General features: G+C 35.5%; 2 protein-coding genes across 5 annotated transcripts; one reads left to right on the top strand and one right to left on the bottom strand.

The window, feature by feature from the left end:
• Window positions 1–245: 245 nt before the first annotated feature.
• LOC120630397 (protein LSM14 homolog B) lies at window positions 246–12,008 on the bottom strand. Of its 3 annotated transcripts, none has more exons than XM_039899620.1 (9): window positions 11,764–12,008; window positions 10,293–10,703; window positions 8,021–8,130; window positions 7,187–7,547; window positions 6,288–6,487; window positions 5,519–5,679; window positions 5,201–5,365; window positions 4,483–4,631; window positions 246–4,137 (listed from the first exon to the last, which is right to left on the bottom strand). In XM_039899620.1, the coding sequence occupies exons 1-9, from the start codon at window positions 11,882–11,884 to the stop codon at window positions 4,130–4,132; spliced, it is 1,686 nt and encodes a 561-aa protein (XP_039755554.1). In that variant the 5' UTR covers window positions 11,885–12,008; the 3' UTR covers window positions 246–4,129. The 3 variants fall into 3 exon arrangements, with proteins under 3 accessions (XP_039755554.1, XP_039755555.1, XP_039755556.1); XM_039899621.1 differs by having other exon boundaries at window positions 7,202–7,547; XM_039899622.1 differs by having other exon boundaries at window positions 10,401–10,703.
• A 672-nt stretch (window positions 12,009–12,680) lies between these two features.
• On the top strand, window positions 12,681–21,245 carry LOC120630575 (condensin complex subunit 2). 2 transcript variants are annotated; one of them, XM_039899840.1, is made up of 12 exons: window positions 12,681–12,957; window positions 13,602–13,763; window positions 14,156–14,356; window positions 14,565–14,721; window positions 14,906–15,014; window positions 15,394–15,567; window positions 16,246–16,370; window positions 17,464–17,673; window positions 18,295–18,535; window positions 19,243–19,414; window positions 20,356–20,466; window positions 20,624–21,245. In XM_039899840.1, the coding sequence occupies exons 1-12, from the start codon at window positions 12,838–12,840 to the stop codon at window positions 20,927–20,929; spliced, it is 2,088 nt and encodes a 695-aa protein (XP_039755774.1). In that variant the 5' UTR covers window positions 12,681–12,837; the 3' UTR covers window positions 20,930–21,245. The 2 variants fall into 2 exon arrangements, with proteins under 2 accessions (XP_039755774.1, XP_039755773.1); XM_039899839.1 differs by having other exon boundaries at window positions 13,599–13,763.
• The last annotated feature ends 2,211 nt before the right edge of the window (window positions 21,246–23,456 follow it).

Raw genomic sequence — 23,456 nt, 5'->3', positions numbered from 1 at the left:
TTAGTGAAAAAAATTGAAGGTTTATTCATACGGGCATAAGGACCGCGTGAAGAAAAGGATGGCACTAATTTCAGGCCAGTAATAGTTAAGTTTTACGAAAACATTGATAATTACCCATTGCTTTGTATCAGTGGAAAGATTTTGTATGTTTTATAAACATTTTCTATCTTTGTTAACTCCTATGTATCGCCACATAATGTTTTGTACCAGCTTGAAGTTTTTAATTTGCAATAAAAACTACGATAAAAGTAAAATAAAAGATTTTTTAATCAAATAGCCATCTGGAAGATTTGTAGTAAATGTATATTTTAGTTTTTAATACAATTGCCAGGTACTGTTTTTGAGTGATTTTACAAATATATCGTATTTGTCAAAAATTTATTTTAAATATCCACACAATATTACTTTCAAATGGGACGTTTAGTGGATACGAATTTAAAATGTACTTTACATTATAACTGTTGTGAGAAATCAAAGAACTTTTTTTAACAAATACACTAAAATTTGTGTGTTCAATTCACATCTGCTGCAGGTCACTATGGGGAAGTAGTTGCGCATCATCTCCCTTTTTAGTGTATATCTTTTATATTTATACATATAAAGGGACCATTCGAATTCATACAAGTTATGAATTAAAAAAGCGATTGTGATCGCGATTCGTTTACGCAATTACCCCCCCTGGCAGTTATCCTCATAGCAGCCACAACCCTATACAGTATTAACAAATCTTCATACTACAATGCGAAATACAATCAGAGACTGCCAGAGGATCCGCACCAGCAGTCCTACTATCACATTTCATTACTCTACAACTAACAATAAAAAATGACAGTCAATAAAATCACAATAAGTCGTAGATTTACTTTCTTTAAATTTCGAGCTAAAACACTTAGAGCAAGTTGCACAACAAACAACGCCGGTAAACTACAGACAGCTTTATTGGCCTTCACACCCAAAACTCAGTTGAGTAACAATGAATTCACAATAGTACCCAATTTTTATTTTTTTATGCTGTATTTCGGTTCGCACGGCATCACAGCACGGACGTGCTTCAACAGTTCAGTTTATCAACAGTTTATACGAACGTTGCGTGAATATAGCCTTAAGGAACACTTACACAATGCCACTATTGGTACACATGCCGCTAGTGGTATTGCTGAAACAATGCATAAGAGCTAGTACACAATGGACTGCATTTGAACCTCGTACAAAAATAATGACCTACTACCTAATGAAAAAGGAGATTTTTTGACACTGCTAAAACTGAGTTTCAAACTTGTCCTGCATTTGCAAAAGGTAAGAAATTCAGTTTTAGGAAAATGTCAAAAAGCCGCCTTTTTCATTAGAGAGGCAGTGTTGAGGTACAAGCATACAAATTTAACAATATTTATTTATTACCGCTTTAATTTATAATAATAAATGAAGTATGCAGAATCCATGTACAGTGCATTATGGTATGTACAATAACATAAATACATATAGGTATCTCAAGAGCGTAATGAATACGCGGTCCGTCAAATTGGTATTTGAGGGCATACAATTCAGATATTTTTATGCTTCTCTAAAGTAACTACACTGTACTTTATTTTATTAATTTATTATTTCACTACCAACGTTGATATTAAATGTGCATAATATGTTTTTTGCACTAATATTATGTCAAAGAAAAATGATATGAATTATAATGAACGCTTTTACACCCATTGTGTACTAGCTTCCAAGCCAATAAGTTATTCACTGTATGAACAGAGCTAATCCAAATCAATTACTTGTGCTTTAACTTTGAACCAAGCCATTCAAGAGGGCTTTTAAATATTCTGCTATGGCTTTAATATGGATTTGCCCTTGTGTACAATTGCGTTGAATGGAAAGGTCTTTTCAAACATATATGTATAATATTATAGGAACAAATAATCATTTCAGGCACTATCTTCATCTCTTGAGCTACCAACTAAATAATTGGCTGATACGATGTCTGTAGGGGCGCTAAATTTTAATTTATCTAGAACCGATACCTGCCTGGTAGATATGAACCAACTAGCTCAATAGTATTGCTATAAGCTCAATTTTCACTATAATCTAGTAGGACTGCTCTTACATCGTCCACTGTGTCATTGCTAGCTGTAAAGCCCATCACAGACTACCCATTATGTAATCGGCCTGACAAGTCGGTGAAAATGAAACTTGGTACAAATATTTTACTACTTAAACATTCCTACATAAATCCAGCTTACTGAAAATATAATTTACCGTCCAGATTCAATTTTTCCGACACGACAGGAGAAATCGGCTGATTTATATTTCTGTCCGATTAAAATAGGTTGTATGTGCAAGAACTCACACTCATTGGCAAGACCTTGATTCTCTGTTAGTATTCAAACTTAACTACAATTCGGGATGTAAAAAACTAAAGGAAAGAAAAGTCAAAATGTATGTCACAAAAAGCATACGGTACAAAGTTAAGATTCAAATGGTAATAAAGAATCATGGCCAAGGTCCAAGTAATAATAAAGCGCAATGACACATTGGAAACAATAACAAACAAAAAATATTTTAAAAATCTAATCTTGTTAATTTTTCAATAGGCACATATGCGCGTAATAGGTGAAAAGGGTATATATGAATCGCTCAGATGTAACATATTCACATAAATAGTTTTTTTTTTAAATTATACAATTGCAGGGCTCCCTATTTCGTTTTTTTTTTAATAAAAGGCAACATTAATTATATGATAAACTTTGGACAACCTTTATCACATAATTGAGCCTACAATGTGACTAATTTAATAACGCTGCTAACTATGTTCACATTTCTGAGCCAACACTAAAAACCTTGAAGCATACAGACAGGCAACCAGAGGCCGATATTTTTGTATGAATATGTCTCATGAAATACCACACTAAGGCCTTGTAGTTCTCCTAGTTAAGGATTCTTTTTCATTGTTAAACTCTAGCAGCCCTGTTTATGGCCTTTGACAATACCATCACACTTAAAATCAACTCTGGCTGTAATTAAAGCATAACAAAAAGGAAACATTTCAATATTTTGTATGTTACTACTGGTACCAAAATATATATATATATCACATTACAAAGCCCACTTCAATGCTTTAATTTAGTTGAGTTTGTATTCAGGTAATGTGATGTGCAATGGCCATAATGATTACCCATTTACATGAGCATTCTTATGTAAGAATGGTATGCTTCTGGATCTGATAATGTGATATGTGCATTGTCAGACCAAATTTTATATCACTCAATGTATTTAGGAGTTTAAACTCATATTTATACTCCAACTTACGCAATAAATACAGTCACAATCTCGCAGACCTGGCCACTCTTTCTAACAACAAAATGAAATACAGTTTCAACAAGAGTACCACAAATTCAGCCATTTAAAACGAATGCTATGACACCAATGCATGTTAAGCCAGATTAGAAAAAGGAAGATAGTCACGCAACATTATTACATTAGATATATAGCCCGACCAAAATATCTGCGGACAAATAAGAACCAAGCTAGGTCAACAGATATTTCAGTTAAGGAGTACTTTAACACATGCGGATCGGCAAGAATCGGCAAAGCCGAGTAAATAGGACTCGAGTCATGTATATTCGAGAAAATAGACGCACATACTCGGTTCAGTATAACTCGAAAGTGTCGACCCAAGCTTTTGAGTACACGGGTTTTGCCGATCGGCACAAGCCAAGCTTTTTCTCTTACATTGTTTTTAAACAAATATTGCCGACCCGAATTTGTGTTTAACTCTTAATACATACAGATCGACACATTACATAAACAGGTTGTTAACAGCCCAATCACTAACAATCAGCCAACCTACTGTACACTTAACATCTTCTGGACGAAGAAACACATCCTTTCTGGATTTGTGGGGAATTGCCATCTATCTATCACCTTCCATATACTGGATACAAACACTATCACACCAAAACAATGTCCATCACGTAAATCCTCCCCGAGTTAATTCTTCCCACGTTACAGATTTGAAACAAATAATTACAAACTTTACTTTTTTATCACCAGCATACACTTTTCCGTTACTTATCCATTTGTGATTAGTCTTTGCGATAATAAATTAAGATTCACTCTTCTTCATGTCACTTATCTCCTACTTGGCTGGAAAAAAAATTAAGTGTCATTTAGTGGCGTCGGGCTATACCTACATTATAATTTATTTGAAACTAAGTTCAATAAGTTACTCTATTTACAAAAATAGATTCCCAAAACACAAAATGCTAACCAAATACTTAAAAAAAATACTTGTTATATGCAAATCTATTTTTTAGCTTATAAAGTTAGCATAGCTTTTCAAGGTTTACCTTATTATTATTATTATTAAATTAAAAATAGAGTAAAGAAAGGAAATTTTTTAGTCAACATTTGGCTGTTTTCGATTATTTATTTGTAGATTTGTTGTTATTTCTTTCTCTTTAATTATGAAAAGATGTTGGTTAGGTTTACCTGCAGCGGAGACGGGCTGTGGTTGGGGTGGTTGTTGTTGCGGTGCGGAGGAGGGGTTGTTGTTGCGGCGCATATTGTTGTTGTTGCCCATGTTGTTGGGCCGCCCACGTCCACCACGCATCGGCCGCCAGCTGGGGAAGTAAGACATACTGCCCTCTGAGTTATGGTTACTGTTCTGGCGTTTTCAAAGTATATACATTGGTACCATGGTGTCACCCAAATTAACGATCGCGAGAGTGTAACCCTTGTCATCATTATCAACACTTTACCATCCCACTACAGGGCATAGTTGTCCTCTCAGAATGAGTGTTTGGGCCATATCCCACCTACCTGGCAGAGTGTGGATTGGTAGACTTGTAACTCTTTAAATTTATAGAGAGGACATATTCCATTGTATGTAAGCGATAAACTATGAAACTTGAATAAAATGCTTTTTGCCACGAAGCTGTAAGCTAATTTATTTTAGTTAAAATGTTTCATGAGCAAGCCATAATAAAACGCGATACAAAGTTTTAACCGCTTACAAACAAGCCATAATAAAAATAATAATCTATTACATTCTGGAAGAGATCACTATGTAGCGATAAGGCAGCCTAATTGAATACATCGTGTAAACCAGTTTTTTTTATAATTTTGTATTTTTTTGTGGTGTACGATAAAAGTGTATTCATTGATTCTTCCCATAAAATATCCCACTTCCAATAAGTAATGGACTCACGGGTGGTGCGGCGCCATGTGCGGGTGCGGGTTGTGGTGCGAGGGCATGTGGCGCCAAGTGGCGCGAGGACGCCACGCGCCACGCCTAGCTGACGCCACGCCAAACGTCTCAGAGTTCAGCTTGCGTTCCGTCCGCCAGTCTGTTCGCTGGCTGCGACCCTTTGACCTGGATACCAGAAAAATGTTATTCTATGGTATACTAATAATAGGACAATCAACTGAGGTAATGGTTGAACATATTCCCACTTTTACTTATCAGAAAATGCGTGGACGAAGTTGCGGGAAGCTAGCTTTGAATTCTGGAAGTTAATTCACTTACCTCTCCACAGCTTCGCAAGAGATGTTGTCAAAAAAGCTCTTCTTTTTGTCGTATCCAGTGAAGCCATCATCCTCCAGTTCCGCTTCACCAGCACCCGTCTCATTGCCAGAATCATCTTTCTTGTCCACTTCTCCTTGGAAATTTTCGTTTGTATTTGTACCCTGTGTCCAACAAAAATCCATAATAAGTAACTATTTGTGGATTAAATGTACTGACGTAAGATAAAAAATACTATACATAGAGTTATAAATTAAAATTCATTTTTTTAAGTTTTTTTATGTTTTAAATGTATTGAATTCATTAGTTTTAAGCTAGTCGTGAAAAAACTAATAAGTACAAGTAATAAGGCCCAACATCCGATACGGATTTCATTACACGAGACTGCTTAAATGCGTTGTTACTCACATACACGATCAGCATGGATAAAATTAACACTATATTGATATAGTTTGCTGGCACGCTTCGGCCGTGGCTAGTTACAACCCTACCGACCAAGATGGGCCGCCAAGCGATTTTTTTTTTTGTAATTAGGAGGGGAAATTCCTCATGGACATCCCTATGGATTGTGTTGGACTTCAACAGACTAAAACTCTTACTAATATTTTAAAATAGTGGAGAAGTATACTTCCATCCAACAAGTGTTCATTGCGATTAATTAGCAAAGACATACAGCATATGACTGAAAGCCATCTTCTGACATCCATCCCCAAAGTGTTGGCCCTGATTAGAGAGACACGTGGACAGAAAATAATGAAACAAAGTACTATACCTCCAACACCTCAACCTTGACAACTTCACCATCAGCTATTTTAGCCTTGGCAAGTTGGATGCGAAGTTCCTCAAACTCAGTGTTAGCCTGCTCAAAGTCATAGTCATTGTCAAACTTCAGAGTGTTCTTGTTCCTCGGGATGAAACCACGACCGCGACCGCGAGACCTTCCTCTCCAGCCTCCGCGGTTGTAGTTTTGCACTGTGTACAAATTATTCAATAATTATTCACATTGTAATATCATTAAAATAAATAAAATAAAAAGTTTATTATTTAAATTTATACATTTATAATTTGTGAACTGGGCAATGACCCTCATTAAAGGAGCTTAGACCTGATAAGCTCTTGGAGATTGGACACATCTATAATAATATATAGCATGATTGAATACTTTCGTGTAGCACTCTTGGATATTGGTGTGTTCCAAAAGTAAAGCCACTGTATTCATCAACAAGTCGGTTCATCAATAATTGTTTTAAAACATTGTCTATGTCAATAATAAGTTATTATTTTGTTACATACTACCCTCATATTTTTTTATACCTCTTAGATAGCTGCATATGATTATTTTGGCATATTATATTAAGTTTTTGTCACTCTGACTTGCAATGTTAGCAGACCTCTATCATGTAATAATAGCCTTTAAGTTTTCATGTAAGTTAATAAATATTATTCTTATAAAAACAAAAAATTTCAAAACTTTTAACTTGGACCAGAGCATTGTCGGTAGCTCGCATCTATAATAAAGTTGGCGCCAGTTGAAATGTATGCCAATACATTCTTTCTTCATAACAAAGAATGCATTGGCATACATTTCATAGTTAAAATGTTTCAACAAAGCAGATAGATATAAACTATACAAGTTTTCCAAGCGAAACTCACTAAATACGACTAACTCACTTTCTACACGCTCACCGGGCTGGTGATTATGATGCGGGTGCTGATTCTGGTGAGGGTGCTGATTCTGGTGAGGGTGCTGGTTCTGGTGAGGATGCTGATTCTGGTGAGGATGCTGGTTCTGGTGAGGATGTTGGTTCTGGTGGGGGTGTTGGTTCTGGTGGGGGTGTTGATTCTGGTGAGGGTGCTGGTTCTGATGCTGGTTCTGGTGGGGCTGAGGCGTTGGCATGGAACCGCTGGTCGCACGCTGGCGGTTGCGCGAAGTGGGCCTCGCTCGGGATTGCGTCCCAGGGGCCTTGTTACCGTTGCCTGTGCTAGTGCGACGGCTGTCGCGTTGGCCGGAACCACTTGCACCAGATCCAGCCTGTTTATAGAGTAATAATTCAATTATTTATTTATTTTTCTTTAATTGGAAAACCAACAGAACAAATCCGGTGTTCTATTAGTACTTACAACGTTCTAATAGAACACCGGATCTGGTCATTCCTTATAACAATTTATTTTTATACATGGAGCAAACTTCGAGCACTCCTACACCCTCTACATCACTGTTGACTCAACATCATCAACATAATTATCATTAGTCTGGCCCACCGCGATAGTGATTGTGCTTAGTGGTGTGTAGTCGAGAGCACCTGAGTGGCTGATGTGAATTCTGCTGCTATCTGATTTTTAGTAACGCTAACTTATAAATGTTATATTAATATTTTATAGCTGGAAGCTGCATCAAGTGACCACACATAAAATGGATACTTACGGTTAAACAAATGCGGTTAAAAGCAAATATATATTGATTAAATTTATAATGTGGGTTAATACTAAATATCCAAACAGTACCTGAGTGCCTTGATCAATTGTGGGGCTCTTCCTGTGCCCAACTGCAGCCGGGGTGCCCGAACGAGATGTACTTTGCTGGGATCCTCCTCCAATCAAGTCAAGCATTGAACCTGAAATAATAAACAATCTTACTACTTGTAACATAAGTATACTACTATGTGCAGTGTTCAGTGATTTTTTATAAAATAGTCTTACATTTTACTACACCTATGTGAAATTCCAATAATGGTATATCTCACAATTCTAGAAGACCAATAATTTTATTATCATATTTAATTCTTACTATTTGAATAAATAAATAACTAACTATTAACCACTTTTCTTTGTTGCATTAGAGAACAGAGATTTGTGGGCAGAACAATAACATGTTCAAGATAGTTGATTATTCAGTAAATTTTATTTCAGTGTATTTATTTATTTATTTATTTAGGAAGCCAACGTTATATACAATGTATGTAGTGTACTCATTATTCATAGAAATAACGCAGTGGTGCGACCTGCAAGCCACTGAATTCAATGATTTTGAAATATACTTTTCAAATTTGTCATTATATTGAAAGAATAAACTAGAATTGATGCAAATCAAATTATTGGTCATGCTCAAAAGCCTCAATAACATTTGAAATTTAAGTTTAAGGTTATATTGCTAACCAAATTTCTAAAGAACCAATGCAAGTTTTAAGATTAAAATATGAACACTGGATGTGTATTCATTAATTCAATAGTACAGCAATAAATATGGTCCGTAGATTAAGATGAGTCTGTAGATTAGTATGAGTGTAAAAAATATATATCTACAGAAGCTGAAAATATGCATCAATGTAAATAAGAGGACTTGAACATGGATGGATCTTTGATGGTGACACAGTGATTTATACAATGCTAAGACACGCTCTTCCTACACATATGTGGCTACACATAGTATATTTTGCATCATAAGTGAAGATCTCCAATGGTACAATCATTAACTATGTAAACAAATGTATGCAATTTTTTAACTCCCCCATCCCTCTGGTTAGATGTCTTAACATTATGATTTTCCCTCCAACTTCCCTAATCTAACCACTGCACAAAATGCATATGTTTAATCCAATGAATTATTTAAGTTTAAATATTTTATTTAAGATTTAAAAAAAAATTCAATTATCCAATAAAATTCCACTGATCCATTTTAAGCACCTTTTAGTGGAGAATAATTTCTTAATTTGTTTATTAAACCCAGTTTTTTTCTAAATTTAACACTGTTGCTGTTGCACTTGCATAAGAAAAACTGTGTGATATCTGCAAAGGCCCACTGCAGAGTCTCCCACATATGAGATTGGGCTAGTTTCGGATCAAACCCCTTCTCACGTTATTATTGGACACAGTTTACTGAGGGATAATAACTAATTACAAACAAATTAGAGTATTATTCAATTTGTTAAAATTTGAAAAAAAATACTTTGCACACCTTTTTTACATGATGTGACCTATATGACAACAATAATTTACGTGATTATCTACATCATGTTAGGTGCTAGGCCTACAAGATGCACAAGCGACAGACCAAGGCATCAAAATATGCAGATTGCGATTTTATAGAATGGTTAGTTTTTATAATAGTGTTAGTTAGTCAAAAAACTTAAAGAAGTTATGATTACTTTTCGTTTTCAGGATTATTTTTGAAATCAGTGGTTTTGAATTTGAGCAGATATTTTCTGGAACCATCTGAAAGATCTACCTACATGTGCGGAATTTAGATTGTCCTGTATGCAGGGCTAAATCAAAATATCAAACAGCTCTCAGCCTGTAGTTATTTCAATTTTCATTGATTCCAACTTATAAACAACAAAACTGTGGAGCAATAATACTTTTTAGTAAAATACTTTATTAATTATACCAACTAATAAATGAGTACTTGTGTTGTTGATACTTTGATTATATATTTGTTAATTTATCAACAGTAAGGTCTGCTTATTTAAATTAATTGTCAAAAGGGACCTACTATCCAGCTTGTACCAAATTTAAGAGATCTCTGTACATAAAAAAATATTTGAGAGAGAGATGAGGTGAAAGAAAGCTAAGTAAAATATAGTAACAATTTGTAAACCATAAATTACTGTAAACATTATAAAAAAGAACATAAATAATTGAATGAAGAGTGAGTGAATGTTAGAATAGAATAATACGTACTTAAAAGCCCAAAGCAAATGTATACGAATACTAGTGCAAAGAAATAAAAATCGCAAGCATAGCATGTGCAGAAGCCTTATATATAAGTTCAAACAAAAACCTTGGTCTTTCACTTGGTTGGCATGGTGTACCACTCCAGATCCAATAGGAGCTGTCACAGGCTGGTGTTGTGGGGTCAGGTCCACTGATGTTTGTGGGGATAACTCACTCGTCTTGCTGAGTTGAGGGTGCACACTGCCAGGAAAACCACCCATCGGATGATATTGGGGATACGGCGTCTGCCCCACCACTGGATGGTTATATTGTCCGGTAAATTGTCCCTGTCCCCCACTCCCAAGGGATGGTGGAACAGACATCTGCACGATTGCCGGGTCATTTGGCAGAGAAGGCACATTCTTGAGAATTTGTATATCCTTGATATCAGAGCCCCTGAATAAGATGTAATCATACACCTGGCTTTGAGGGGCCACTGGATACTGAGTCTCACGGTCCTCAGTGCCAAATGATCGCACTGTAAAGAGAAAGTTCTTATTAGAAAATGCTCATCTTGATAAGGTAAGATGTTGGATATATGCATACAATAATATAAAACTTCTAATAAAGGTTGATGTTTATTTTCTTTTATTTATTGTTTTGCAGTTCAAAGAATTTATCCTTGAGAGGTTAAGATTGAAAAATGAAGAATGTATATTTATTGTCTTTATGACCAACTTTCATACATAGACATTGATGGATATGATGTACGATTTCTTTACCTCTCATATTAAGTGTGAATGAGAACTAATTTCAGGGCATGCTAATTTACAGTGAATAAAAGCATGAACATAAAACAGACTCCAAGTCAAAGAACTTTATGTGTGCTGCACATGACTTATTCATGTAACTGGGAATTTATTCATTACAGTTTGGGACTTATATTTAGATTAGGATATGAATTACTTAGTGTCATCATTCTAGATGCACATTTAACAATTCCTTCAGCATTGATCCTAACAGATTCTAAAGATAGTATTAAAAAAATGCATAAATATGGTATTTCAGTTTAAATTACAAGGTATTTCAACAGATGGTGGCCTTAGAACTAACCAAAATAAACAAAGTCGATTTTAAAAATTGAATGGAAACTTGTGTAACTTTCTATTACTCGTAAAAAAGGAATACAGAGTTAAAACTCGACACTACTATGTCGACCCCGTTGTTTACAAGAACAAATTGTGTACAACGTCATCAAAGTGAAACCGCGGTCACAAAGGTTCACAATTTATTACAATTTTGAGGGTAGATTTATGACAATGAGGCAATTTACAGCTCTAATTTTGAAAATTACATCCTTTTAATAACCAAGTATTGCGAAGTCAACTTACAAAAATAAGAAAGAAGCTATTTCAAACCTTGAAATCAAAGTACCTGGATGATAGTGTATTGGAAATTAAACTATGCTAAGGAAAGGGTGAACGTTCACGTGAATTTTGTAGGTATATAGTTACCGAACAGAGTAACTGCGTGAAATAGGGAATTCAACACTGAAAAATAATACCCAACAAGATATCAGCATCCATTTGTCAACTTACCGCTAGCTAAAGCGATGGTACATTCCTGAGGATCGACGGTGAAGAGTCGGCCTTCGTAACGGATGTCAGCTTTCGATATTAGGCTTATCTTGGAGCCCAATTCAGGCATTCCAGAACTCATAGTGTCACTTTGTAAATTAACTGCTGATGACGAAGATTTTTAACGATATTTTCGCCCGCAAACCAACAGCCACCAAATAAAGTGACTAAAATGAAGTTGGCAACAAGCGGCGCGTTTACAAACAGCTGAGAATGTAGACTATAAAATCGGTAAAATTTATTTTATCGGTTTAAAATTTTCATGTTGGTATTATGACTATGCCAAAGAAGATAAAAACACTAAGCTAGGATTAATGTTTATGTTGTAGATGAATTATCTAAAACTATATCTACGGTTTATTTTAAAAGTCTTTAATAAAATTATGTTGAATCTAGAATATCTGAAAGTTTATAAAATCGTTTTGGTACTGACTTCAACTAAGTTAAGACGAAAATAGTTACTGTCACTTTAAGATTTGGTGCCATCTAAGCTAAGATAATTTAACAGATTAAGGTCTAATCACTTTGATTGCTCCCCTTTGCAAAGAGGTTTTCTTGTCGTTAACTTTTTGATTTACTAAGCGCTTCAATGAAAAGACAGTATCGTAATCTATCCAAGCAAACTCAATGTCACTTAGCAATTGTCGTAAATGAAATCGCATCTTGGGTACTAACAGGCTAAAATCATTGATTATATGTATAGCTCTAAATAATTTATAGTGATTAATGTCTCGTAAGTAAGAAGACACACCTTTACTAGCTGTCCGGAGATACACCATTGCCTTTTCCTTACGGGAAAAAATTTAAGGAAAAAAAAAAATGGTGAACTGTCAACTGTTACGTTTACAATCTATGGTAATTGTCCGTTGATGGTTGAATTTGTAATCACAGAGCAGTAAATAAATATTTGTAATTTTGTTTTGTACTAACTACTATCCAAACGTTAGACAATTTTAAAAAATTGGTAATTCTCTCCTTTGAAACGCTGATTAAAGTAACCAATACAATTAAAAAGTGCTACATTTTATATGTGCAATGATGGGGGAAAATCTTATAACATCAACACCGAATACTTTGCCAAGATTAAGTATTGGCGGGAGCAGTGCCATCCGAAGGCGAAGTTTGATACCCAGAGTTGCTAATATTAGAAATGAGGTTTGTACAACTTGATTAATAATCCTTACATTTATTTTGGAATAACATTTAATTATATGTGATGCAAAAAAGCAATCAGTACCGACGCTCTCTCTCAAAAAACGCTCACTAAAGTACTTCTATATCCTAGGAATTCAAATTATACTGGTTATCTGAGAATGTTTCCTCTGTAGTAGAATAAAGCCTTTAATACCTATACACAGCTTGAGGGCTAAACCCATTTTGGCAAAATTTTGCAGAAACATTGCTTTCATAATGGAGATAATATAATATGTATTTGGCCAAAAAAAAGGTTTTTATTAGCAAGGGTCCAGAGACCTGATTTGGAAATTGTTTCACGCCAAAAGATTTGAGAACCAACCTTTGTCACTTCTTCCTTCAAGCACTGTAAAAAGTAAATTATAAAGGTTATTTTAAATATGTATTGTGAGGTGGGAGGCTTTGGCCGTGGCTAGTTACCACCCTACCAACAAATATGTGCTGCTTAGCAAATTAGTGTGCAATGTTGCATAATAACCGATTAGCCCACTACAATCTTAGACTGCATTCTTCCTTACCACCAGGTGAGATTGCAGGGACGGGCAAACTTGCAGTGGAATAAAAAAAAAAGGAACTTAAAATTAATTGTTTTTTATTTTTAGCAGTGCAATGATGATGATGCAGAACGTTCTTTGCTATTGGCCTCTGAGCGTGCCGTTGCGAGCTCCACACCAGTCAGCAGCTCTCCACGCAGAGGAAGAGACACTATGTCGTCATCCCCACAAAAGGAGCATTACCAGGGCTGCTTAAAGCTTTATGCTGAAAATGTAAGTGTTCTTAATACCTCTTATTTTTTTTTTATTGACTATAGTATTGTATGAATCTCACTTTATCACTTACAGAACTTAGTGTGAATAAACGAGGTGTGCAACCACAATAACCAAATATTTTATAATTTCTTGAATAATCAGTTAATTTTTTTTTAAATTAAGTAACTGTAAATTTCACTGCATAGACTTATCTGGTTATGGTGGATTAAGCTTAGTGTTGATTGTAAAACTTATACAAAAACATTGCCATTAATTACATGAGAATCGAACTTATTAAGCATATTGGTGTTAGGCTTGGATGATGGGCTTTACATACAACTGATGCAGAAACTTCTGAAAACATGGTCTATATTGTGTATAAGCGGTGAGAAAATAGGTTCTCTTTCCAGAAAATCACCAAGGACAATGCATGGAATCTACAGCTCATAGACTTTATGACGTCTATGCTGCGAAGACATGACGCGCGCATGGAGAATTTCCAGACAGCATCCACAGTCTTGGATGCAACTGCACGCATATACTCCTTCAGGGTAGATGCTGTGCATTGGGATGTGTTGAAAATGGCTGGTGGACTGAGCAAAGCAGCACAGGTAACTATTAAAATTTAAATTAATTGATCGTAGGCCTATCACAGGCTTTTATGAAACGTTCATACATATGACTTTACATTATTATGAGGTGATGATTAAGTACATTAACTTAAATTCAAAATGATTATTCAATTTTCATGTCAATAATACCAACTCGTATATTTTAATTATTAAGTTTTAATTCAAACCTTTGAATTTAAAACTTTAGACAAAAAGAGGCAAAAAAGATGACGACAATGTACAAGACGAGGCTCCCGCGGAAGGAGAGGCTGCAGTTACAAAGAAAAAAAAGAAAAGATCTAAAGGAGCGATAGCCTCAAATCCAGAAGTGTTAAACGGAGATTTCGATGCTAATGACTGTGTCGGTAAGTTGTGGAATAATTTAAATATTGCTTATAGTTACTTAATATTTAAGACGTTGGACTATAAAAAAAGTATTTAATATAATTAAAACAAATAACTTCATGCACTCGTTAACTATACTCACGTAAGTGTGATGTACTTACAGAAATTTGGTTATCTTGTATTTTTAAAACATTTTTTTTACAGATCCATTCTTCGAAAGGGTAGCGGCGACGGCGGGCGATATAACATCGTCTAACAGAGCTTTCAATGCGACTTTGCCTATACATGACAAGACATTCGCATTGATTTTAAGGTACTTTGTATTCTGATTATAGGAAATACAAACAAACAAACACACTTCCGCATTTATTATATTAGTAAGGATAAAGGTATAATATTTTGACGGCCGACTGGCACAGTGGCCTTCTTTCTGAGTCTAAGGCCATGGATTTCCACAACTGAAAATATTTGTGACGAACATGAATGTTTTTCAGTGTCTGGGTGTTTATCTGTATATTATAATTATTTATGTACATTATTTATAAAAATATTCATCAGTCATCTTAGTATCCAAAACACAAGCTACTCTTATTTGGGGCTAGATGGCGATATGTGTATTGTCGTAGTATGTTTATTTATTTATTTTAAGGCTTTCAATTAGCAATAGCCAGTAATAATAATATTTATTGCAGGACAGATGATCAATTCCTTGAACCCATCAAAGAAAATATTCCAGAAGGTTTATCGTTAAACGAACGTATAACCATACCAATCAAGTTGCTGCCAGCTTTCAATGCCAGTGATCAGATTTGCGAGCCTTTCGCCGGATTCTCGATAAGCAACTGGGATCCCGAGACTGAGGACACGTTAGTTTCTTTTTGTAACTTCCTTTAATATTTTATTTACATAGTATTAAACAATATATTAACAATATTAAAGCAACTGATACAGTTCTCAGCAATAGAAAATCAATTTATTTATTGCTGAAAACCGCATCTGTCCAGTGGGTAGGACTTCACTTTCGGGGGGCCGAGTTCGAATCCCAGCATGCCACCACTAACATTTCTAAGTTATGTGCGTTTTTTAAACAAATTAAAATATCACTTCAACATCAACAGTGAAGGAAAAGATCTTTAGGAAACCTGCATGTGGGAGGAAACCCGTGCCCTGTAGTGGTCCAGTTATCATCATCATCAACCCATGGCAGGGTCCACTACAGAGCACGGGTGTTCTATCACAATGAGAAGGGGTTAAGGCTGTAGTCCACCATGCTGGCCCATTGCAGATTGGTGGACTCCACACACCTTTGGAGAACTAACAGGCATGCAAGTTTCCTCACCGTGTTTTCCTTCACTGTTGATGCAAGTGATATTTAAATTGCTTAAAACGCACATAACTTATGAAGTCAGAGGTGCGTGCTGCAGTGAGGTTGAAGTCCTACCCACTGGGCTATCACCGCTTCAGTGTAGTCCAGTAGTGGGCTATTAAAGGGTTAATGTCATGAAGATGATGATGATGATGTAAAATATGACTTTTCCTTGCAGCAATCGCATAACAAACTGGGTAGAAGAAAACAACAGACTGAACTTATCTCAACAGGCGCTCGCTTTCGACGCAATCGCCGACGTTGAACCAATCCCACAAGATGAGGCGCACAACGATTTATACGGTAAAACTTGTTTCGTATAACTTCATATACAAGTTATTTTACAACAGTAGCCGTAGTACAAGCATCGAGTAGTCATTTTCGCATATCAAACTCTGTGTCGTCAAAGTAAATTGGACCTTATTTCACTCAAATCCGCAATCACAAATCCTGTACTTTTGTTTTACAAACGTTCTGTCACAAACCGGAGCTAAAAAATACTGTAGGCAAATTTGTGCTTTAATTCAATTTGAATAAGGTCCATTTTATTCCGACGTTCAAGTATTTCTATACTCGAAAACGACTCCTCGATTGCGAGCGGGCAAATCTTGTACTAAATTGTAAATTTTTAAGCCCACTCATTTTCGGGAACTCTCATAAAACGAGCTAGTAAATAAAGTCAAGTCATCTTATTTTGTATCCTTCTTTTATGGAAAATTGAATGAAAGCTACTCTTTAAGTTCAATTTCTATTTTCATTGACTCTTCAGACATACGCGCGTTACCCGACTAATTTGACTCTTAGAGTTAGTAAAATTATAAATTCAAAGTTTAAAATTAATTTTTTCAAGTAGGCCTAATATAAGCACTTTTAAAACGTCAAGTATGTCTGTTTGTTGTGACTCTACCACCGGTTCGGAAGGTAGATTATACCTATCAAGAAGCCGGCAAAAAACTCAGTAGTATCAGATTTATGACGACCGATTGGCGCAGTTTGCAGCAACCCTGCTTTCTGAGTCCGATTGTTCGAGCCGTGGGTTCGATTCCCACAACTGGAATATGTTTATGTGTCCGGGTGTTTATGTGTATATTCTAAATATTATTGTATATTATTCATAAAAATATTCATCATTTATCTTAGTACCCATAACACAAACTAAACTTACTTTGCTAGATGGCGATGTGTGCGTTGTTGTAGTATTTTTTATTTTTTTTTATTTAGTCCCCTATGAATTCATTATGTATTACATTATTTCACTCGTTTTGAGTCGCAAATCCTGTACTTTTGTTTTACAAACGTTCTGTCACAAACCTGAGCTAAAAATACGGTAGGCAAATTTGTGCTTTAACTCAATTTGAATAAGGTCCATTTTTTTCATTATGTTTGTATTTTTCAGATGATGAGCCACTGGGTGGCATCGAGAGCGAGGAGGAAGCCGACGTGGCCTTGGCGGCTTGCGTGGCTCGGTTGCCAGCGACGCAACTGGCTCGACTCACCGACATGCGGCCAAGCGCGCCGGGGCATTCCCGGCTCGAGTACAGCTACTGCGCGGCCATAGTCACCGCGTGGGCCGGCCCTTCGCACTGGCGGCTCAAGAACAACCGAGGTATATAAACCACGTGGCCTTGGCGGCTAGCGCGGCTCGGCTGCCGGCGACGCAATTCAAAAATGTTTTATTCATGTAGACCTTATCACAGGCACTTATGAAGCGTTTATACATTTAACATGTAACACTAATGTTAGTGATGGTGATAGCTGCATTCGTTAACTATAGCTAGGAGGGTCCCAAACGCGCCCTGGTCTAAGAAGAGCCCACAACAAAATTAGCCAGATTAATTTTTTGTTATCACTATCTGACAGTCGAGTTAATGTTGAGCTATGAGGTTAGAGCAATTCATACTCAAGCTTTCTCATCATACATGTAATCCTTAATATTATAATAAGATTTTTCTATAAGCTTACATTTTATATAAACTTTGAACTTATTGGAGACATCTCATGGATTTCATCTAGACAGTACAAGTCTATGAACTCCCAGTGGCGTGAAAGCGTAACAAACAAACTTACATTCACATTTATAACATTAGTAGGGATGTTAATTTTAGTTTGTGATTATTATAACTTATAACATAAAGTCTGATTTTGAATATAGATGCATTTTGTTAAAATAATAAAAAAAAAAAAAGTCCATTACACAGATAAGTAATTATTGGTTTTAAATTTACAGCTTCCAAGATGACAGAACGGACACAATCAACGGCTGCAGGCCGTTTGACAGTGGACGGCAAGAAACCAGCCCGGACGAAAAAGCAGCTAGACTTCATGGGCGCGGGCTTAGCCTTCGACGCGCGCTCTAACAACGTTCCGGACTACGAGCCCGCCCAGCCCGCCAAGATCATGATCAGCAGGAAGACCCTCGCCACGGGGCATACTTGGAACGAAGCCAACTACAAAACCCCAATAGACAGGTGATTTTCATCATATCAAACCATTACCAGCCCAGGGCATAGATCTGAGAAGGGTTTCGGCTGTAGTCCACTACTCTGGACCAGTGCAGATTGGCGGACTTCACGTGCCTTTGGAACATTAAGGAGATCTCTCAGGCAGGCAGGCTTCCTCACATGTTTTCCTTCACCTATAAAGCAACAAATTTAATTGCTTAAAGTAAAATGTACTTTACTCCGTTCCGTTTCGGTGATTTAACTCGGTTCCTCTGAAAGGGAAGTCCAAGTCAAATTACTAGGTCATGCCTGCTGTATTTACTTATCCTGAGTCTATTTTTCTTTCTGGCTTATAATGGTAAAAAATCTTCTAGAGTAAAGTTTATTTTCAAACGGTTAGATAACTAATAAAAACACTTGCACGAAGAAAACATCTTCAACACATGTTAAAAAAATTAATTTGCTTTAATTATTTTTTTAACATGTTTTTTTTAAATTATAAGATAAGTTAGAAAAAATGTAGTGTATGTATATATTATATTAATACGTAAAGAGAAAACTATAAATTTTTCTAAGAATATTAGGTGCACGGAGGAGTGTTAGATTTGGTATCATAATCATTACTCTTTCAACCATTGCAAATTACAAATTCCAATTTCTTGTGGCTCTTGCGTAGAGCTATTTTGATTTCGTCTCTCTCTCTTCCAATGTACAAAGGTTATGATCATTGACAGAGGTCTCGACGAGTCACACTTCAGGAAACTGTTCCTGCGCCGTAACGTGGTGATGAGCCGCGAGCGCGACGAACAGCCCACCAAGAACACAGAGCCCCTCACCGTTGAGGAGAGCAAGGAGTACGACTATAACAATGAGAACGACGCGTCGTATTGCCCTAACCACGTATCGGTATGTGTATATAGGGCTAGTTAGAAAGTCGGTACATTACCTGTAGTAGAGTAACGATAAATAAATAAATAAATAAATAAAGCATCTATTGCTGATAATATAAAGTATGTACAAAATTTAAATTATTAACTTCTAATATCTAGTTGATAGTAATGAGCGCGTCGCCTGACGCATAGACCTCCTCCAAATGTTTCCATGTGTGCCGGTTCCGAGTAAGGATAGTTATATAGAAATCTGACGCAGCAGTCAGACTAATCGTGCGCAAAATTTCGGACGAGAATTGCACTTATACTGGCCTCAATAGTTAGGCCAGGACCCTACATAACAAAAAAAAAAATAGCTTGGATGTCGCCATTTAGCACGAGATCAAACGCATCGATCCACTGTATTACAGATACTGTTGCACCGTTATCATCTTAGAAAAAGCGACGGTTTTGTTGATTTTATTGAAATTTTATTTTAAACTCCTTCGGGAAATTCCAATCTTTTAAATAGGTATTAGAACTTCATGACTTCATGAACTTCATGACCGACCTGTCAAAACAGTGAGCGCTGTGAATTTAAGTAGGGTGTCCCGGGTTCGATTCCCGGCAGGTCAATTTGGGAATTTATAACATCTAAAATTTCTCTGGTTTGTTCTGGTCTAGAGGCAAAGCCGTCGCTAGTTACCGCCCTACCGACAAGGACGTGCCGCTAAGCGTTTTAGTGTTCCGCAACCGAGGTATGACTACCATACTCCCTAACAGGTTAGCCCGTTAACAACTTAGACTGCATCGTCACTTACCACCAGTTGAGATTGCAGTCAAGGGCCAACTTGTAGTGGAATTAAAAAAAACTAAACTGTGTGCAAAAGTTTATATGATTTATATGATTTCTCTAAATAAATATTAGACAATCAAAACAAAGCCCAAATCATTTTCTATAAAATGTCTAATATATAGGACGCTGATGATTGGTGTAACGAAGAAGGGCTAGCGGCAGGCGAGTTACACGACCAAGCAAAATCAGCGGAGCTGGAAGAGATCGGCGACATGTTGGAACCTCCCACTAAGGTACACATTAACATAAATAATAACACAAACTTTTCAAAAATAAATAGTTCAAAAATGTACTTTTATTTTCATGCCTAGAGGCTTACACCTTAAAAAGTACTAAGCCTATTTTATGTATCACATAGATATCGTAGATTTTTTTTTTGTTTATTTACAGGTTGCAAAAATATTTATACCATACGCAATGCGAGCGAAAAAAGTGGACATGAAACTATTGAAACATTGTACTTGGAGAATGCTCACAGAGAAAACTGCGGATGGTCATAAGGAAGATGTAGCGCCAACTACGTTTTCCGCTATCTATTCTCGATTGCCGGAAAAATTATCGACAAATATGAGAGAATCTCTCAGTGTGCCATTAGCTCTTTTATCTGTTCTCCATCTGGCCAATGAAAAAGGTCTCATTCTAGAAAAAAGAGATGACCTCAAGGACTTCGATGTCGTCGGTTTAATTAAAACTTAGGTGTAATGTTTATTTACAATACTCAGCCCCCAGCGACTTCATCAGCGTATCTTTTAAGGTTGATTACCCTAAAAGATACGCGCACTTTTTTTTTTTTAATTTAAAGAAGAATAATTCCGTAATACATCATTTTGGCGATACTTTAACCGTTTATGTGTCGCACCCATCGGAAGCTCTCAAAAGGAATAATTTATCCCGTTTTTGAAGAGCCGATATTAATGATCTGCGATTGGTGAAGCCTTTCCCTACAAATGGACGACTATATCCAACACAAAAATATTTTTACCAGTTCGAACCAGTAATTCCTGAGATTAAGGCGTTCGACCAACTCTTTAGCTTTATAATATATTATTATAGTAATAGTATAGATTTAAAATAAAGAAACATGGATAGTTTTTGTACGGTATTTTAAACTGCAGTTGCCATATAACTATATTCTGTTACAAGAGTGCTGGACATGTTATTTTTATCTGTTAAATATTTGCATGTCTCTATTTATTGTTCGCATTTTTATTTCATAGATAATGCAGTTTATGTCGTGTGATTGTCTTTACAGAGCCTCCTTCCTAACCTTCCTAGATCTACAGGTATTGTACATATTATGATTGTAGGCATTTATTTTTGTATACCTTATTATATGTTACGAGAATGAATAAATAATAAGACAAAATAAAAGCAGTTTGACTTGAAATAAAATACATCGCCTGTACATGTACACAAAGCTTTATTTATTTAACAAATAAACAATTTAGCAAATCACTGGCTTGTGATTTTCGTTCTGTGTGTATTTTTTAATTCTTAAATAATATATAACGAAAAAACAAAAGGTAAAAATGACTTCTTTACCGTGTAAAAAAACAGAAATTTCTTATTCCTAAAATTATTGAAAGTTAATACAAATATAGGTACTATAACAAATAAAAAAAAATGAGTATTTGATAACAAGTATAGTGAAATTTCTGATATTATTTATACATATAACAAAGAGTATAAATGTTTTATACTCTTTTTTTTTTTTTTTTTAATTATATAATTGATGATGCGTTTGAAAAAAAAATGTGTTTTTATAAAGTTCAAGAAATGAAATAATTATTACTATGGTACTGGTATATAATATGAACGTGGAAATGGAACAATGTTTTTAATTTTTACCAAATTATATAAAATTTTAATGTGATTTGAATTAACTGCCTCATAACTTAATAGGTTAAAAGTAGTTAAGGTATTTAAAACTAAACAATATATTAAGACACATTTAACAAATCGTGGTTACTACACGATTGATGAATTCCTTAACGACAAGGCTGCTTGGAAGCAGGCTCTCTGCTCTCATCTCTCACAAAACAGAAAAATTCTAAAGATTGTTAAACTATAAAATGATGTTGGAAAAGAGCAATCTGCTGAGTTTCTTGCCGGCTCTTAGTGGAATCTGCCTTCCGAACCGGTGGTAGAGTCACTACAAACAGACTGACTTGACGTTTCAAAAGTGCTTATAAATTAGGCCTACTTGAAATGAATGAAATTTGAATTTTGTATATTCATAAAAAGTACTGAACTGAGGAAACTGAGAGGCAGAGGACTAAAAAAATAGCTGGTAATAAACAAACTACGCAAACGATATTGCAGGCAACTAAAAGGATGATTATTATGAAAAAAATAATAATAATTTATAATGTAACAAATATTTGTTATTGTTATTAAAAACATAATTTAAAATTGCTTTTATGTTAACATTATCTACAACCTTATGTCACATTAATGTAGCAACCGCACGTAGGACAATTAAATCATAGTCGAATATGATTCTATTATTTCCGCAGCTTCCCGTACCGACCCTTCATAAATTCTAACAAAAGTTCGTTACCATTAAATTATGGCTGCGAATCAGGGCTTTGGTTCTTGCATATAATCACACTTGACAATTAGTGATACTGATAATGCAGTTGTGTGCATCCCGCTTGTTTAGATGATGCCTATTCCCTCTGAATATGAAGGTTTTAACGAAGTGTGGCTTTCAGCAGTACAAAAAATGCCAGTGATTGCAGGACTATTGCAACACTTCATAAATCGACACTTAATGTTGCTATTATAGTTATTTGTGCTGAAAAAATCCTGATTTGATTACTATTCTATTTCCACACTTGGGTCCGATATCCGGTCATCTGTAACCCGAAATTGAAATAAAATACATTGCCTGTACATGTGACAGAATTCGTAAAAGCCTTTGTAAGCACCGAGTAACTGTAATAATTATTTTATAACCTCGACTTAATATAAACTTTGTTGCTCTCTCTCTCATAAGACAATTGAATTTTCCTTATATATCGCAGTATACATTCTCAACGTACACAAGTAACGATGTGTAAAATTTTAAAACAAATCAAAACAGAATAATTAATATATCTGATCGCATATTGACTAGTATCGCCAGAGTTATAAGTTGTACTAGGTGTAGTTGAAATCGGTTTAACTAGCGCCTTGCAAAGGTAATTTTCAGAGCTTATAGAATCCATTTATACTTTTTAGT

This window comes from Pararge aegeria, chromosome 16, assembly GCF_905163445.1.
Source record: "Pararge aegeria chromosome 16, ilParAegt1.1, whole genome shotgun sequence".
NCBI lineage: Eukaryota > Metazoa > Arthropoda > Insecta > Lepidoptera > Nymphalidae > Pararge > Pararge aegeria.
Note: the sequence above shows the minus strand (reverse complement) of the source record. Positions and strands in the feature narration are given on the sequence as shown.